Source organism: Zalophus californianus, chromosome 7 (assembly GCF_009762305.2).
Source record: "Zalophus californianus isolate mZalCal1 chromosome 7, mZalCal1.pri.v2, whole genome shotgun sequence".
In the NCBI taxonomy this organism is placed as follows: Eukaryota; Metazoa; Chordata; class Mammalia; order Carnivora; family Otariidae; genus Zalophus; species Zalophus californianus.
The window spans coordinates 2586405-2605957 of NC_045601.1; the positions used below are offsets into that span (position 1 = coordinate 2586405).

The following is a 19553-nucleotide window of genomic DNA, read 5'->3' on the forward strand; positions in this document are numbered from 1 at the left end:
ATCATCCTTTAGACAACACAGGATATTTTCCAAGGGCAGAAACATTTTAACAACTTTCTTGAAATTTTCCTGGTATGATCAAATACAGAGAAGAACTACCCACTTACATATTCCTTAGATTCATGGCCACTGTAATTTATGATTTATAGATTTTCAAAGACATATGCATTTGGAAATAAATACCAAGTCCTGTGATTTAAACCCATTTACAATTATAGATCCTGAGAGATCTATGCTCTCCATCAAAACACTCCTGAGAAAATTGAGGACTGGTGTGAAATAAAATGGAACGTAATGTACATGTAAAGCAACTTTAGAAAAAAACCACACTTATTCCAACATGAATTCACACATTACCAACATAACTTAAGTCCAAATGAAGATCTAAATTTAGTAACTAACATCTACCCATGACTAGTTTTTGACTGCATTCAGCAATACCCCTGCTATAGGAACAAAGACTAGTTTGAGGAAGACAAGTTTCATGGACAAGCACACTCTGATGTTCAGCACAATATATATTTTTAAAAATCATAATCAGTTTGCTTTAAAACTATAGTTCTAGTTATCTAGGGAGTAAAATTTAAAAACACTTGATCTGTTTCGGAACTGTTCTCAAAATCCATTTCTAAACCACACAGAAATACGTGTCATTTTAACCATGGCTACCTATTTACCAATAGGACCGTTACTCAGTTGGGTTACTAAGGATCACACCTTTGTTTCAAACAGTGCTTAATTTTAACTATTTAGATTCCTCCTGAACTTAGCTCCAGTTTATCCACATCTCGATGGTAGGAAGGCAAGTAACTAATGTTTATGTGTATAAGACAAAGACTTGCCTTGGAATTCATTCCCTGGATAGCCTCACAGGCCTTAGCAGTTACGGGTTCAACGGTGTCTCCTGGAACAGATGAAGCCCTAACTCCCGTACTTCAGAGCGGGCCCTCACTTACAAATAGGGTCGTGACAGATGTAACTAGTTACGATGGGTCACGCTGCAGGAGGCAGGCCCCTAATCCACTGTGCCCGGTACCCAACAAGAGAGGACGGCGGGGATGGGGTGATGGGTCTACAAGGCAAGGAAGGCCTGGGACCGCCAGCAAGAGACTCTAGTCCCGGCCCACAGGGGGAGCCTGCTGCGCAGTTACCCTGATTTCAAACCTGCAGCCTCCAGAACAGCGAGACACTAAATGTCTGCTGTTTTAAGTCACCAAGGTTGTGTACCTTCTCACGGCAGCCCTACGTATAGGTGTTTATAATAAATAACTAAAACTAAAATAAAATAAATAAAATAACTAAAACCTATAATCAAGTTTGTCTTTTCGGAAAACCGAGAGACCTACTGAACAGCAGTCGTTACATTCCCTTGGACCAATCTCAAGACTAAAACTTCACTGTGAATTACTGTGAAGTTGTAAGAAAGTCTGAGGATATACTTAATGGTCTACAAGTACACTTACACATCTGGATTTCAGTCATTTCTAGATTAACAGAAAACGAGCCTCACAGAGAAAGAAGTTTCACAGTGAAAACAACTAACAGAAAACGAGCCTCACAGAGAAAGAAGTTTCACAGTGAAAACAACTACAAATTTCCCAGGAGCCAAAACATGAATTATCGCTAGAGCATCTTAAGAACCTAAAAAAAAAAAAAAATTTGTTTTTCCAAGCTCATAACAGAGAAACATCAAAGCTAAAGAAATACCCCAGTTTTGCAAAAGTATTTAAAAAATGCATGGGTATTAATTCCCTTCCCCACCCACACCTCAAGGTCCCAGCTCTCCTCTCCCACCCCACCAAAGGCGGGTTCTTGACCCATGATTTAAACAATTCTACCACAGCTGTAACACACATATATTTAAAACTTATTCACCTAGAACATAAACACTGTAGGATTCTAGAACCAGAAAACAAACATTTAAACTCCTCTAAAAACTCAGTGTTTCTAGAAAACCTCTGTCTATATGCTCTATAGACTACCTGTAATTCCTGTAGATGCATCGTATCTCTGGCTCTGACACAGGACTTGAAAATGACCCTCTGCACAGATGCTCCGCTCCATCACCCAATCCAGCCAGCAGCCTGGGGGCCAGCGCAGAATGCCCGCTGCCCAGTCTCAGATCTGAAGCAGCCGGAAACGCGGAGCTGGCCAGGCAGCCAGGCACGAGGGCGAAGGGTTGGGAATGCTGTTCACCCAAGTGAGTTCATCCATCCCGGAGAGAGAGAGAGCGTGCATGTGTGTGTAAGGGAATGACAGTGCTTGGTTTGCCTAGAAAGTCCTGTCTAGACTGAAGAGACCCACAAATATGCCTGCCCTCCCACCCCCAAACATACGTACATTGTGGTCATCATCACTGCCCTTAATCAGCTTACCCCAGAATTTTGAAAACAAGGAATAACAAATTTAAAAAGTCCTTTTAGAGGAACTTGAAGCAAAAAATACCTCAACACACACTAGTTTTAAAACACCTGAGAACTGATTACAAAAAGGATGACCTTTCCTATTACTTAATGCAGTGATGAAAAGCATCTTAATCTAAATATTACAAACAAAAAACACCTAACATCTTAAATAACAAACCTAAATTAGTAGAACCTACCAAAAGTCTGTTATCATTTTTGATATGCATTTTTTTTCCTCAGACAACTAGCACCACGTTTGGTAGAACAAAAGGGTTTACACTGAAATAGACTATTACGGAAGATTCCTTGGAAGTAAGTATTAATATAGACGTGGAATGTTTAAATAAACGCCCTCCCACCAAATACTTCTCCACTGAGTATTCCAATTCTCCCATCCATCCTTTACTGTCTCACAACAGTAACAAAAACTTTTATTTGCACCCAACTTAAATTCCTTCAAAAGCCCTATATTTTGCTCTGCACTTTGACAGGTTTATAACAGCAAGTACAAATCAATTATTTACACACACACACACACACGCACATGTATATATACATATACGAATGATCTTTAAAGTTCATTTCTAATATGAATATAACTTCTCTGAAAGCCGTCAAGGATCTCTGAATGAGCCATTAATACTGTGCCTTCCTGTATGCCAAAGAAGTAACAAGACACATCAACAGTTCTTGTTCAATGTCCTGGGCTCTCCTGCTGCCCCGCTCATGGTCCCTTCACCTGGCTCATGGCGGGCAGGGTTACTACCACTTAGAGCTCTGCACAACTGGGAAATGCCACCTAGCTCCCCCGGGAGCCTTGCTGCGTACCTCAGTGACCACATGCAGCTTGGCATTCAAATATTAAGATGTTAAGAATGTTAGGATATTAAGGATCTGCAAACCTACTGCATGCATGAGGCAAAGAAGAAAGGCTGAGGAATGAAGAGCCACGGGCTCACCTGCCAGGCTGGAAAACAGGCAATGTTGGGTATAATACAGACTTAGAAAGGCAATTCAGAAAAAAAATCAAGGAAGTAGAGGGGAAAAAAAGGTTTCAAAGTGACTAAGTATCTTGGGTCAAGAATACAAAAAATGAAATAAAAGGGGCCAGAGAGCCCACAATTGCCGGGCAGGGGCTCTTCTGGATTCCTCAGTCACCCCCGAGGTCAGGGGAGCCCACGAGGCCTGCCCGCTGCAGAGCTGGCGATCTGCTGAGGCACCACGGCTGCGTGGTGAGAAGTGAAAAGTGAAAATTCATCTTTTAATGTGCTTTGATTTAGACAATGTATAGACTTCAAAATGTTTTAACCAATAAATGATAAAAACTTAATACTATGGGAAATATGCTTTTAACTTTCTCAAAAAGTCCAAGAAATTGATTAAAAGTATCTTTAAAAATATGCTGTTTTATTTTCTTAGTCATCTTTCTTAAGGTGGGTCTCACCTCTCCAATTAGACTGTCACCTGCCGCAGTGGGGCCCACAATGAATCTGTGACCGCAGCCCTTCACACAGCAACTCCCACCAGGTAACTGGTCACACATACTTGCTAATTAATGCTCTAAATTGTCTTCTCGTGTAGTAACACATAAAAATAATGTAACAGATAGAATAATGGGAATCTACCAGTGAAACCACTACAACCAAAGCCCGCTAAGACAGCAGATACAATTTTTAAAAACCCTTTAATTTTGAAGAACTTCAATAATCTATACATAACCTAAGGTTCAACAAGAACTGAAGATTCTTACAGCACTAAAAATTACATATCTTAAGTATCTTATTCTGAACAAATGTGAGACGTATACTGACGAGTGGTGCTTCTAAGACCTGTAATACTTAAATTTTAAAACCAGCTCATCTACTGGCTTAGTCGATTTCTGTCATGATTTGGGGAGGGAAAAAAAACCAGCCAAGGCCCCATCACTGCAGATTCAGCTCGCCCGGCCCTGCGTGTCCCCACGGGTCTCCCGTGAGCCAGGGCTTCCGGGGAGGGCTAACCGATGTGCGATGGTCTGAGACACTCCCGAACGCTCAACACAAAAAAAAAATGTCTTGAAGGAAACTAAGTTTAGCCTTTAATTTATCAATTGACACTTACCCAAAAAGTAGTTTGATACTCTATTTACCTCAGATAAAAATCATAACGTTAAGAATATGTATATGACCACCCATTCAAAAGGAAAATATTTTCAACTTTATTGCCAACAAAACAAGGAATTCTCAAAAGTAAAACTGACAGCACATTTTTAAAATCCAACAGTATGATTTTCACCTGGATAAAAATCGGAAAGTCAAATTACTTTTTGTTTTCCGCCCCATGACTTGATCATATTCTGATTACAGCTAGAGGACAGCGACACCGGCACAGAAGACGGAGCCCCGGGCCGACAGGGACCCCGTGCCGCCAGGAGCCGCAGAGCCGGCGGCCTGCCGCAGAGCCGGCGGCCTGCCACAGAGGCCGCCCCCCGCCCTCACGCGTGTTACCTTGGCGCCAGGCTTCCGCCCGCTTGTCTTCTTCTTACCTTGTCCTTTATACCTCGGTATCTGAGCATGAGAATGAAATGACATTTTACCAAAACGTATAAATCTTTACAAAGAAACTAATCCATAACCAAACTAATAAAGTTTCCTATTAGAAAAGCTCTCAAGGGGGCGCCTGGGTGGCTCAGGCAGTGAAGCCTCTGCCTTCAGCTCAGGTCCTGATCTCAGGGTCCTGGGATCGAGTCCCGCATCGGCCTCCCTGCTCAGCGGGAAGCCTGCTTCTCCCTCTGCCTGCCGCTCCCCCTTATTCTCTCTCTCTCTCTCTGTCAAATAAATAAATAAAACCTTTAAAAGAAAAAAAAGAAAAGCTCTTAAGAATGGAAAACCTAATCTATGTTCCTTTCTAAAACCCACATTTTTTTTCTCGTTCCTTAATTCTCTTCTCCTGCAGTGGTTCACCCTGCGCGTAAACACCGTGCCTCGCAGTGCCTGGGGCCCACTGCCTGGGGCCCACGCCGCCCCCCGCCCCGCGGTAGCCTTGTGCAGAACCACACCTCGGTGGGCGCTCCGTGGCAAAGCCAGGCCCGGCCTCCAGAGCAGCCTCCCCGAAGAGCGGCCCCGGCCTCGCCTTGCTCGGGAGCACACAAAGCGGGTCCCTGCGGGTCGGGCAGGACCCTCGGCTTGGCCACAACGTCCCACAGCCCCAGAGCCCCAAGTGCTGCAGCCTGATGAGGTACCCCGAGAGCCCAAGATGATTCAAAGACCACTGGGTGAGACAAGAGAGCTGGCAAGAAAAAGGTGGGGAAAGTGCTGAAATCCCAAATCCACATCCTCAGAACTACAGGGACCGGCAGCTCACCTGCCATCAGGAGGCCTCCTCTTGACACGAGTCAGCCACGGCCCTGCGGACACGGCCACTGCCCCACAGGCCTCCCCGCCGCACGGGGAGCCGACAGGAGGCAGCAAGCGCGAGGGGACGGCTGGAGGACAGCTTACTGCTCTCCAAACCCACCTTGGTAACTACTGGCACTTCTCTATATTTAAGGCAACGTTTCCTAACTGACTTAAAAGATTCTCATCATAATTCTTAGATCTTGAAAATAAAATTTGTGCAGAGAAAATACGTCAAAGACTTTAATCTGTTATCATGAAGACACACCACATGTAGAAGGTTCGTGTTGCTAATTTGCTTTACAAAATAATAATTGGCTAAAAAGAGAACTCCCAAACAGCTCAATTCTATAGGTACTGATATTGTGGAATATGCATTAATTTTAACCCCTTCACAGCCAGACATGTTCACAGAAAGCAAAGCTTTTTTACCAAGGCTCCTACATCTGACAATTCATTTAAAGGGACTTTTTACATTGACTCACAACCTTGATCTCTCTGTAACCATGGTGACAGCCTCCCATGAGCATCAAGGGAAACCCCTCCCCACAGTGAAGGCTAACTAGAGCTCAGAGAGAAGGGACACCTACACACAGCACGAGGGTCTCTTCCCTCCGCTGCAAATAAAACACAAAATCCTTTGATTTCCAAATGGAGAAAAATGAAAAGGAGCAACACCATAAAGACGCAGCAGCAAAACAACAGGAAGCACTCATTGGTGTCTGAGCCCAGGCATCTGAGAGAGAAACCCTCTGGAAGCCACCTAATTGAAGAGGTACCACTGTGCCCACAAGTCAGTGCAACACCATCACGCTCCAGGGCCTCACCCTCATCCTGCAAAATGGAAGTCACAGCAACCGTCACGGCACAACCTGGCCCAAACCCGTCCTTGGGTACAACCGGTTGTTTCTACCAACACACAGGACGCTGCAACCAGTCCCAAGACAACATACCCCCTAATAATCGTGTTCTGCCCGTTCCTGTGATCCTGGACTTGAAATTCCAACGCTCACTCAGCATTTTTCTCCAGTATGCCAGATCCCGGCAATCAATGTGCCTTCACTTTAACAACCCATAAACCACACACACACACACACACACACACACACACACACACACACACACACACACACACACACACACACACACACACACACACACACACACACACACACACACCCAGGGCACATGTATTTTCTTAAAAATCCATAAACCACACACACACACACACACACACACACACACACACACACACACACACCCAGGGCACATGTATTTTCTTAAAAATCCTCAAAATAGCTCATTAATATAAAAAAAAAAACACTATAATTTACAATTCTAAACTGGTCATCCATCTACAATATTCAACACCACAGTGTTCTGGAACAACAGTCTGGAACCTAGTACCCTCAAGCTAGGGATTTATAAATGAAAAGTAAATCCTCTTATCAACTGAGGAAGAAAATTTTCAAAGTACCAAATGAGTCCAAATTTCTCATAATTCTGTGATTCAGCAGTGCACTCCTTTCTACGACACAAAATTCAAAACACTACCAACAAACTGAAATAACTGTTATAAATATATGCTTCATTAAGGGAGAAAAGCAATTTCAAGAAACTACACGGCACTTTCATTACAAAACAAAACCTGGAACACAGAGGGCGAGGGTGAGGAAAGCAGAGCCCCGGGGAGTCTGAGTGCAGAAGTCCTCGCACCCGTGGCCTACTCACCTTACTGGGACTGCTGTGAGCACTTGCTTTGCCTTCTGGTGACTTTGGTGGAGAATGTACATCAGATAGATCTAGTGCACCCTAAAATATTTCACAGTTTAAGATTAAAACATAGTTTAAAATAAAACATAAATATACTATTAAGCCTCAACAGCATTTTAGCATTTAAAACCACTACACAATACTGATGTTTTTAACTCTTTCTAAATTATGTAAATATTCTTATTAGATTTCCCCCAATTTTACTCAAACAAAAACAAAACAAAACACACTTAGATTCTAATTACCTAAGTATTTGACCCAGTCACCTTGAACAGGCCGCTCAGTCGCGGGTTCAAGGCGCCCCAGACGAAGCCCTCGCTCGGCACCGGGCGGTCTGCACCAGCCCTGTCCTGTGATTTGCACACATCTACTCTTTCACCCTCTCCAGACTCGCTGCCTCCTTCACTCTGTCTCCAGGACATCAAACAGCGGCTCTCCAAAGACACGTCCCCCTCTTCAAAGGACCACACTCCCCTTCCTCCTCTGCACGCTCATGCCACTCTCTCATCTCTTAGAGCACAGGGGCTTGTCTGGCCACGCCACCAAACTGCACGGCCACCGCACCGCACAGCATCGCACCGGACCGTGCCGCACGGGACCGAACTGCACCGCATGGCCACCGCAGGGCACTGCAGCATCACGAAACCACCACGTTCAGGGCACCCGCTGGTCACTTCGCAGAGCTATGCTAAACGCATAGTGAACGGAATGGAATGGAAATGACCTAAAATTCATCCACTACATCATTAGCAGCTCTGTGCACTATGTGCATATTAAATATTGGTTATTTTGCTATTAAAAATCCTACCGATGACTACAGCTCTTTAAGTATGACAACGTGCTGCTCGTCACACCTTCTGCTCCTCCCTCGAGCAGCGTGACTCCCGGTATGGCATCATCTTCTCCCAGACTGAAAACCTCATTTCACCTTTGCCAATTTTTCTTCTTCCCATATTACCCTCTGAGACCTTAACCCTCTGCCGTAATGTTAATTTACCAAGTCTTCTTGCTTCTTCCTTTAAAGGGGAATCTTTACCTGCCCATTTGCTTCTGCACTTACTGCCACAATCATTCCTGTCTAAATTTGCCTTCTAGTGGATTTCACTTCTCCCAGTCTTTGAACTTCTCCCAATTTCACCATCTAACCTTCACAAATTCATCTTCCAAACAAGTACTTCCTCCGTACAAAAGTCTGCAAAAGCTTCCCACTGACCTTGAACACATTATCTGTGAAGAATCCCCATTGGGGGGCACTTGGGTGGCTCGGTGGCTGAGCGTCTAACTTGGTTTCGGCTCAGGTCATGATCTCAGGGTCATGGGATCTAGCCCCTTCTCGGGGCTCTGCACTCAGCCGAGAGTCTGCTTCAGATTCTTTCTCCCTCTGCCCCTCCCCACCATGTGCGCTTTCTCTAAAATAAATAAATCTTAAAAAAAAAAGAAGAAGAAGAAGAAGAAGAATCCCTGTTGGGTTGGACCCTGCAAAGGATACAAAGGTGAGCCCAAGCCCCTTGTCCCCAGCCAAGGGAAGACGTGGGGATGGATGGGCAACCACAGGGGGCTGCCACACCCACGCAGCGCCAGGCACTCAGTTACAACAGCTGCCAGCAGAAAGAGGGGAAAAACAAGAAGAAACATCCCAGAAGGCAGAGTGGAAGAGAGAGACCGTGAATGACAACATTCCACAGCTGGGTATGGGGATGATGCACTGTTTCAGGTGGAGAGCAGATGAGGAAAAGGCAAGAAAGCAAAAGCCACTTTCAAGTATAAGAAGTCTGGCTGAAGCACAAGGTTCCACATTTCAAAAAAAGGCATAAGGCTAGAAAGATGAGTAGGCAGCGTATCACACAGGATCTTAACGTCAAGGCTGAGGCATCTGTAAACTATCTAGTTGCCATTACACAGTGATTTCAATTTTTAAAGTGGAAAGGAATAGATAAAGGGCTGAACCTTAAAATGAAGTCAACAAGCACGAGGGATGCAGACCGATTGTGGACAGTGCCCGCAGGCGTGTGCTGGGGAGCAGGACCGGAGCGACTGCAAGGTGCTCGCGGGGAGGGAGGGGCTCACCCGGGGCAGCGCAGCCAACAACCAAGCGCTGTGACTCTCCACGCTAGGGGACACCCCACACCCTGCAAAATCAACTCAAAGTCATGGTCAAGGACGTGGGGCATAGCAAGCTGATTCTTAAGGGGGTTTGAAAACGCACTGTTGGTAAAAGCATCACTGAGTCCAGTGGGCTGAATCCACAGCTGGTTTTCTTCCCCAGCATCAGAAGTCAAAGGTTAATAAAACCTAAGGACAGGTTTCTTCTCAAAGTAATAAACACTAGTGAAGATGGAAAAGCCAAATTGGACACCTGTGAGTTCCCTATTTTAAGTATGAATTTGACCACTGATTTATGTGTGTATACATATACACACAACCAATTAAAATGACATATCCCAATATGAAGAGGGGAAAAGTAGCAAAGAGTGGGTATTTCATAATGGTTTCAAACTTTAAAGAAGTAAAACAATGACCTCTTGAAGCTACAAAAATCTTCTCCTGTGTTCGTCTGTCAGAAACCCAGCTCTAAAACAGGGTAAGCTGACTGGGGAGGCTTCGGATCCACCAGTCTGAAAGACATATAAAGAATATATTTATTGAGTTTTCGTTTTCAAATCCACCCAACTAGACAAGAAATCTCTGACTGGGTCTCAGTTTGAGGTAGACGCCCTGTTTAGCAGCAAACAGAGTTTTCCAGTAATTAAGCTTTCTTCCTTCCACGCGTGCTGCTGGTACAGGCGGGAGAGAGACTCCTTCCTGACAGAAGGACCGAACCGAGGGCACAGAAAGGCAGCTCCTTGCATTGAAACCGAGGAGTCCCAGGAGCACAATCAACACAAACAGAGAAATCTGGAGCAAGAACTGGAACTGGGTGGTTATCTGCGAGGACACATATTTTTCACCTTTTGCGACTTCCGCTTTGTTAGAGCGAAGTCTGTTTTTTCACACAGCATTCAAACGTGTTCGCGAGTTAAACAAGGGGTATGTGTGGGGAAGAGCTGGAGATTCTGGCTTCACGCTGGGGAAAGGACTGAGCTGGACAGAGGGAGTCATCAAACAGTAACAAGAACAAAACGGCACACGATGATGATGCAGGCACACGCCCGCAGACCCCTACTCGCGAAGCACGGCTGCCGAAGCCGCCCGGACCCCCCCCAGAGCTCTCACCACCACCAGCAAGGCTGCTACTTCCAGCACCCCCATTTCATGAGTGAGGAACCTAAAGCACGTGGAGGTTAAGTGTCTTCAGAGAGTCACACACAGGACATGGCGGAGCTGGGACATGACCCCAAGCACCCCAGCTCAGAGCCCACGCTCATGCTTGTGAGCTAAGGGCGAGCACGCCAGAGAACAGGGGCCACCAGCACCTCAGAGAGCTGAACCCAAGAGCGGCTGCAGCGCCCCCGCCATGGCCCGCTTTCCGCTGCAGTGCCCCCTTCTCACCCCGGGGCCCCACCCCTGTTGCAGCACACCCCACCCCTGCTTCCCACTCCAGCGCCCTACCCCAGCGCCCCGCCCCAGCTCCCAGCCGCGGCACCCCGCTCCTGGCCCCAGCTCCCCAGAGCCGCCTTAGAACAGCTTCCCAGTCCTCTCCTCTACTCTCACATTAAGAGTGAGTTTAACAAAATTTCCACTTGAAAAACCCTTTAACTAAAACTGATTTGACTCCTAAAATGTGTGGTACTAACCATTTACTATACACCGCGTTATCATAAGCCATCACTCACACGTCCATTTCCTTATGGGAACACATTTTATCTTTAATAACTCTCCATTCTTCTAGTTCATGAAACTGTCTGTTTTATCTTTTCATTCAAAGCACCCATTTGTTATGCCCTATATGCAACAGGTGCTCACGCAGGCTCTCCTGATGTTCAAAGATTCTAATAGAAAACGTGCTCTGAGACTCCCCTCCACATTCTCACTTACAAACCAGTGACTAAAAGCACACATTTAACCGGGTGTCTGAGACAGCTACCACACGGTCCATGTCTGTGAAACGGTTATCTCTATGTAAAACTAACATTTGTAACTAGTAACTAGGAATCAGACTTAATCTCATTAGCAGATCTCTAAAAAGGAGTAAGAAAAGCAGTAGCTAATCAAGAAAACAGAAGTTTGAAAATGTTTAGAAACTAGCACAATCAACAGCTTAAACAGCTTTTAAAAAGCCTTAAGTTCAAAAAATCATTAAGTAGCCTCTAATTCAACCCTGTTCTGTTTAAAATGGTAACAAGACTACGACTAACGAATGTTCTCTGCACTTGACAAGCACCAACCCGTGCCTCAGGCCTCACAATGGCCGCGAGGCGGCCCGCTCTCCCCATGCTGCACAGGGGGAGCCGGGGAGGGCCCTCCACGTCTGAAGCCGGCCAATCAGTGGAGGAGCGGCGGCCGGTTCCACACAGCCGGACCCCTGACCCTGACGCCCAGGTGCCCATCTGCAGAACAAGCGCGGCACCAGACTCAGCTGCCACATGTCCAATTTTCATCAAAATGTGCGTTTATATGATCTGACTGTGTTTTGTTTTGTTTTTAAGGAATAGCTTCTTTCCATTTAAACTCTGATTCACTATGTATGCAAAACTCTGCGTGGCTACACTGAGCAGCCAATAGTTAAAATGGAAAAAGATAACAGAGGCTAGAGTTATACTTACCTCCCCATTGGTTGGCCCTTTTTCTTTCTGTTGACAACGTCTGATCACTTCTAATAATAAAGGTCCACCCACAGTACCTTCTGCTTCAATAATACCTAGATCTCGGGCTAAATTCTCTCGACCTTCAAGACCTTGAAACTAGAGAAGAGGTAAGATATAACAAGTCAGGTATAAATGCACAGAAGTATGCAGATTATTTGCAGAGATTAAAGAAAAATATTTTGGGGACTTAAAGATATCTCTAAACACAGAGAGATCATTTTTCTAATGAATAAAATGCCCGTTTAAAAAAATTATACACTTCTTTTAACCATGTCTCTACATCCAAAAATGGATGTATCTGACATCAGAACAAATTAATTCTACAAAACACTCCTTTCAAAGTTCTTCGAAGCAGCATGGGTACCAGCTATCTACAGCTCAGATGGCTTTTAAGAAAAAGATAATCAACTACAAAAAATAATCTATATGCAAGACCCTATAAAGCATCAAATGTTGTTAAGTTTCAGGTTATAATGAACTCATTTGTACCAAGGATGGTTTCAAAGGATAGATGTAAAAAATTCATGACTCTTACTGTGCTGGTTTCAGGCTGAAAAACGGCCAAAGTGAAGTCAAGATTGAAAAACTGGAGGAACTCTGCAACAAGACTAGCCACCAGCCGGCCTGCGAAACGTGAGAGGCGGTGAGCACACCTGCGAGAGTCCTGAAGCCCCTTCACTAACACCACGGAGTAAGATTAATTAACTGAAGAAAAGAGGTTTCTAAATTTAAATTATAAATTTATCTTTGAAGAACACCAGTAATGAAAATCTCAGTCTCGTGTTTTCATTAGGATCATCAGTTTGAAACTAACTATTAATAAAACAACATGACATTTCATAAATGGATTAGAATATTCTGCTTCTTATGTAAAAATTGGTTTTAACCAACAATTTCCCATGACCAAGAATATTCAAAACAGCTTAACAGTTGTACACTAAAATACGATTTTTAAAATGAGAACCTGTAAGAATCACAGACTTCAAAAAATATCTGAAACTCCTTGAGGCGCCTGGGGGGCTCAGTTGGTTAAGTGTCTGCCTTTGGCTCCAGGTCATGATCTCAGGGTCCCGGAATCGAGCCCTGGGTCAGGCTCCCTGCTCAGGGAGGGGAGTCTGCTTCTCCCTCTCCCTTGTCCCCCCCACCCCTCCTCATGTGCTCGCTCTCTCAAATAAATAAAATCTTAAAAAAAAAAATCTGAAACTCCTCATCTCTCCTAAATAGAGTCAACATTTGAAAATTCAGACAGACAAAATAAACAAGAACAAACTGAACATCTTACCATCTTTCGTATTTAAAAACTTTCTCAGGCTCTCATTGACTAGAGGAGTTTTGTTCTGTTAAAAAATGAAATATTATGTCATGCATTTATCCTAAAAACAACTACAAAATGTGGTTTAAAGTTTTTTTGGCAGAGCTGGAAGTAAAATATGGTCACTCATAAAATTATGGTTAAACCCACTCCACAACTATTGATTACTACAGGAATTCTTTCATGCCATTTAATATCTCAAAGCTAATAAAATGAAACCACACATGAAAACTTGTATTTATTTTTAATTTTTAAATATGCCACAAATTGTTTATTAAACTACTTTAGAAGCTAAATCTTCAGATACTCATATGAAATGGCAATACATTTACTTACAAAAACAACTGTTTATTATTCTAAATACATGTTGACATTTTGTCATCATAGGTATCTACCATTTATAGCATGCTTCTGTGAGCAAGGACTCAAATTACACACTTGTTATTTGCAGCTCATCAGCAGTATGTGACATGATTTTGTGTAGTGCATAGGCCAACTTATTTTTGCCATTAGATGTCTATTTGAATAAATACAGAAAAAACACTTCTAGCTCACTCAAGCTTCTTTAAGCAGACTGAATGAATTATAGGTGTAACGACAGTCTCATATTCTGCTGATGGGATAATAAATGGTGCAATCACTTTGGAAGGTAGTTTGTAAAGTTTTAAAAAGTTAGTACCCCTACCATATGACCCATCTGTAGGCATTTTCTCAAAATAAAAGCAGAGATCCAAGCAAAGACATGTACTTGAATGTTCACAGAAGCCCTATTTATACTAGAAAACTGGAAACAAGACAAATGCTCATCAACAGATGAATGACTAAACAAACTGTCACATATCCATACAAAAGACACTACACTACACAGGGAAAGGCAGAATGAACTATTAATACAAAGGACAATATGAACAAATCTCAAATGCATTATGCCGAATGAATGCAGCCAGATCAAAGAAGGAAAGAGCGTCTGTGCGGCAGGATCCCACGTGTATGGCTCTTAAATACGTGGGTGGCCCTGGGGTGTGTGGTGGGGGAGGCTGGTACAAAGGGGCTTGAAGAAGCTTTCAAGGGCCAAGGATATGTGCCTTATCGACTGTTCCAAGGTTGCGTAAATGTGCTCAAATGTAACACACCGTACATTTAAGTATAATCGAGTTTACTGCAGGTCAATTGCACCTCAATAAAGTTGTTTTTAAAAAACCCAAAAAAGACAAGGAAGAGAAAGATCACAAAGGTCCTGTAGGTTGGTCTAGGAAATTTTAAGACACTGAGTCAACTGAAATATTTAAAGAAAATGGAGGAACAAGAGCAGATGTGTATTATAAACGGCCAAACTAGGAGCACTGCAGAAAAAGGACTTCGGGAAGATGGTGAGGGACACCAGCAAAAGGGAGACTGGAGAGAAGAAAGGGGCAGAGCAACCTGCAAAAGACGCAGCTCAGCACAGAGTAAGAGGGGGCAGCACAGAACCCCCTCGGACATCCCAGCTACAGAGCTGCCGGACAGAACCAGGCAGGCGACTGGATGCGGAGAGGAGCAGCAAGGTCCAGGCAACCGTCCGATTTCTTGCTTGGATCAAAAGCAGTCCCCATAAGCAAGATCAGTCCAGCAGGCAGGGTCACATATGGGTCTGAGGCTCACGATACGGATCAAGGATACAGGGCTCAAGTTACTGGTATAATTAAGGTCATCCAGGGAGAGAGCACAGAATGAGAGCTACCGGAAAATACACCAAGGATTTAAGTCAGGTGTAGAGGAAAAAGATCACGCTAAAGAAACCAAGGAGTGCTCAAAAGGAAGAAAGAGAACAAAGTCCCCAAGATCAAGGGAGATTTTCAGAAAGGAAGGAAGGGAGGAATTAAGAATGTCAAATGCCACAAAGAACAACTAAGTTAAGAACTAATACAGGTAAGAACTAAAATACACTCAATAAGGAGATTCTTCCTGACCCCAGCAAAGGGAAGTCCTTAGATGTAGTAGATTTAAGGCGAATTTAAGTGGATTTAAGATGTTAACGTATTAAAGGGTGCCTGGAACATACGAAATAAGACATACACATTCTTTCAAAATTCAACTGTGAGGGGAAAAAACTGAGTGGTATTAAAAGAACACGAGTTAAGGAAAACAGTTTTCTCCTTGAGAGAGATACAAACACGTTTCTATGCTCAAGAGAAGAACCAACAGCAAGGGAGAGGCCAAAGACACAGCAAGTGGTTGAGGAGCTGAGAGTACCTGGAAGGCAAAACCCAGAGAAAGTGACTATTCTTGGACAAGACAGAGAATCCTCCACCAAAGCAGGAAGGAAGAGGTACAGATACGTACAGATGCAGGGCAGCTTTTTCTGAGCTGAGTGACAGATCTGCAGGGGAAGACACCGCAGGTCAGGACCTGATGCCCCTATAGGCCAGCTGCCGCGAGTCAGCAGACAGGAGAGGCAGAAGGCTAGAGAGCCCAGCGAAGTGAGAGTTGTGCGTGAAGAGGACTCACGGCCTGCTCAGACCCTCGCGGAGGCGTGTTACCCGCCAGCTAGTCAGGGCAGCAATCCAGTGCTGGGTGACTGCTCTGGCGCGGCCACGGCAAGAGCAGGCAGGGGAGTTAGTCTGCTCAATTAAACGACGTTTGCAGTTTTTCCCAGAGCAAGTACGGCTGGAAGGCAAGGAAGCTGGGGTTTCTTAAACATGGACCATAGGGTCCAGACAAGTGAAGAACAGAGGGCAGCCGAGAGAAGACTGACACCTGGACAAACACAGAAGAGCCAAGAATTGAAGCACTTCATGAAGTTGAAGAGGTGCAGACCCCTAAGTCAAAAAAGTGAGGAGGAGATTAGACGGATTTGTCACAGGAGCAAGGTGAAGACCCTGATTATGGAGTAATTCTTGCCGACAAGTTCCAGGATATTTATTCAGAGTGGTGGGAAGACTTGAGGTAGAGAAAAAAAAGTAAATGCACTTCTATCGAGAAGTGGTTGGACTTTTGACAGTGACAAAGAGCACATGATTTTAAAATAACGGGGTGGTCAGATAGTTGAGAAAAGTGACGTCCTATGTTCTCGCCACCTGTGGGCATTCGCAATATAGACTGACATATCGAAGGTTCTGCAGGAGCCTGCAGCAAACTCACTGACAATGGAACCCTCTCTTCACCGAGCTCCTCTGACGACCTTGTTTTTCAGATTTCCCTTATGGAAAGGCATCTGCACCACCAAAGATTTACTACTGGCCCCAGGGTTACTACTGTACCTTGACTTTCTTTAGACTACTCCAAAATTCTAAATATAGACAAAAAGAGAGTAAGGTTGCCTGTCTTCCAGTAGTAAAAAAAAAAAAAAAATGTAATCCTTAGTAGTTCAAACTCATCCTTGGCTACACCCTAACGTACGTAGTACTTTAGAATAACGTCTAAGTGATTAGAAACTAAAATAAACGAATACGGTAATGTTAAAATTTGTCGATTTCATACCTCTACTTTTTCTTGCTCTTCTAGTGCTAAAAACACAGCTGCTCGGAGTTCAGCCTTTTTTTAAGAAAAGGGGTAAAGGAACAAAAACTGTTTCAAGGCCATTTTCGCGACAAGAAGTGCACACGACGTAAGTTCCACCGGCACCATCCCCACCACCTAAAAGCCCCAAAGCGAAAACTAACGAGACCGCAACGCCTAGTGGGCAGGTGCGGAGAGGCCAGGGCGCACCGTGAGGCGCCCTCCCGCGCAGCGCCCCCCGCCCCCCCGCCCGGTCCCAGCGCCCACCCCGCGGCTCGGCCCCGCTGTCGCGTCCGCGACGCCACGCCAGCCCCCGCCGGCAGCGGCGGCGCGCGCCGACCTCCCGCCCCGCACGCCCGGGGCGCACCCTCGGCCTCCGCGCGGCCCGCCCCCCGCGGCCCGGCCCGGCCCCGCAGGGAGCCGCCCCCGCCCGCGGCCCAGCGGCGGCCCCGCGCGACCCTTTGTGACGCCCGCCGCCCGCACGGGCCCTGCGGCCCGCGGGCGCAGCCGGCGTCCCCGCGGCCCGACCCGGCCCGCTCCACCTTGATGCGGTTCAGGACCCCGCTGTTCTCCAGAGTCTGCACCAGCAGGTCTCGCAGCTCCGTGTCCTCCTCCGGCACCACCGCGGCCGCCGCCGCCGCCATCTTGCTTCTCCAAGACAACCGCCCAAGCCGCGCCAACGGCCAACGGCCGCCGCAGATTCCGCACGCCGCGCGGCGACGCGGCCGAGACCACGCCCCCCGCCCCGGCGCGAAGCCCGCCCCGGCGTCGGGGGCGGGGCCGAGGGGAAACGCAGAGGGGCGCGGCCCCCGTGTCCGAGGGGGGCGTGGCCTGCGGCTGGGGCGGGGCCGTGTGGCCGTGGCTGGCCTCTGCTGAGGGCGGGATTCGAGGGCGGCGGGGAGAGTGGCCACGCCGCACTGCGGTGCCTCGTCATTAAAATTGGATTACATCGCACGCATAAATAAATTGTGTGCTGTGAATGTTAGACGTGTTCGCACAGGTTGAAAGGGACGCCCTGTCCTGCTTAGCTAGCCCCGGGCGGGACGGGGCGGGACGGGGCAGGCGGAGATCTGTGTCCGAGGCCCGTGCCTGCTACCCGTGCAGGCACGCTCCAGCTGGGAAAGTCCTGATGTCTGCCTCGTTTCCGCCGTGCTGCCGAAATGTGTGCACATACACGCGGGAATGTGTGTGTGTGTGTGTGCACCGCTCACCGCGCTAGAGCCTGCACACACAGGCATGCATGCGTATATATGTAAATGTGCTCATCAAGAGAGAGCATGTGCAAACATGCGTGTGTGTGCACGCGCTCACCGAGAGACAGCCTGTACACGCAGGCATGTGTGCGCACACGCTCACGGATAGAGCCCGTACGTACATGCGTGCGTGTGTGTGTGTGTGTACGCGCTCATCGAGAGACAGCCTGTACACGCATGCATGTGTGCGCACACGCTCACCGATAGAGCCCGTACGTACATGCGTGCGTGCGTGTGTGTGTGTGTGTGTGTGTGTGCACGCGCTCACAGGGAGCCGCGGGAGCATGTACTGGATACGCCTGAAGGGGGTAGAGGGGGCTTTCCTACTCAATGTCAGTTACAGGAACAGTTCAGTCGGTTACAGATCTCAGGAGAATAGAGGTCCACAGGGGACAGAATCATCAATTACAGGCCCCAACAAGAAAAACTGTACACTGCACCTCCTACAAAAAAAATCCACCACAGCTGCAATTCAGCCAATGAGAAATCATCCCCACCCTGACCTCTTGCTTTCTCCAAAGGACTTTGGTTCAAAACAACCCCTTCCAATTTCCTCCTTCTTCATAAAATAATGTTCCTCTCCTTTGGGGGGCTTGCCCATGGTTTTGCCATAGCTTGCATGTCCTAAATTGCAGTTCTCTGTTATTCCCAAATAAACCCATTTTTGCTGGTAAAAAACAAAACCAAAACAAAACTGACTTCTATTTTTGAGGTTATCAATACATGGGTGTGTGTGTATGTGCACGTGCACACAGAGCGTGCATGTTTACACTGGAGTACAATGCAGATTACATATGGATGTTCAGCATGCTATTGTACTCTTCTGCGATGTTTCAATAGTTTTTCTATTGCACTGCATGTTTCAACAGTTTTTCAATAACATGCTCTAAGTGAGGGAACCCCAAACTATGAGGAAGCTAATTAAGAAAAAGTGCAGATTCTGGAAACCCTACCCTAGGCACCCTCCCTGGGTCTGCGGTAGGTCCTAGGAATCTTTTTAAAACCCCAGGTGATTGTAATGCCAGTGGGGGGGGGGGGGGCGGGGAGAGGGGTCTGCAGATTATTGTGTAAAGGAAGAAAGCAGAAGTGGAGATTTTCCACCTTGCCCGCCGCTCTTCTCCCCACTAGCAGCATCTGTTAAAATTGGTATATGTCTTTCCAGACAACCTTATATAGAAATATGTTCCAGGGCGCCTGGGTAGCTCAGTTGGTTG

The 19553-nt window shown here is 46.1% G+C and overlaps 1 protein-coding gene across 4 annotated transcripts in view; it reads right to left on the reverse strand.

Annotated features, from left to right (window-relative positions):
• The window catches only part of CEP43 (centrosomal protein 43), a 29645-nt gene extending 11785 nt beyond the window's left edge, over window positions 1-17860 (reverse strand). Inside the window, exons 1-7 of one of the 4 annotated variants that reach the window (XR_003521450.2) lie at window positions 17629-17860; window positions 17069-17122; window positions 13580-13634; window positions 12833-12921; window positions 12256-12393; window positions 7511-7591; window positions 4892-4951 (exon numbers count right to left, since the gene is read on the reverse strand). Coding sequence is in view for 3 of the 4 variants with exons in the window: in XM_027602363.2 (XP_027458164.2) it covers window positions 4892-4951; window positions 7511-7591; window positions 12256-12393; window positions 12833-12921; window positions 13580-13634; window positions 17069-17122; window positions 17629-17730 (579 nt within the window). In the remaining variant the exon portion in view is untranslated. The remainder of the gene's footprint in view (window positions 1-4891; window positions 4952-7510; window positions 7592-12255; window positions 12394-12832; window positions 12922-13579; window positions 13635-17068; window positions 17123-17628) is intronic. The other 3 variants (XM_027602363.2, XM_027602364.2, XM_027602365.2) reach the window with 3 other exon arrangements.
• Between the last annotated feature and the right edge of the window lie 1693 nt (window positions 17861-19553).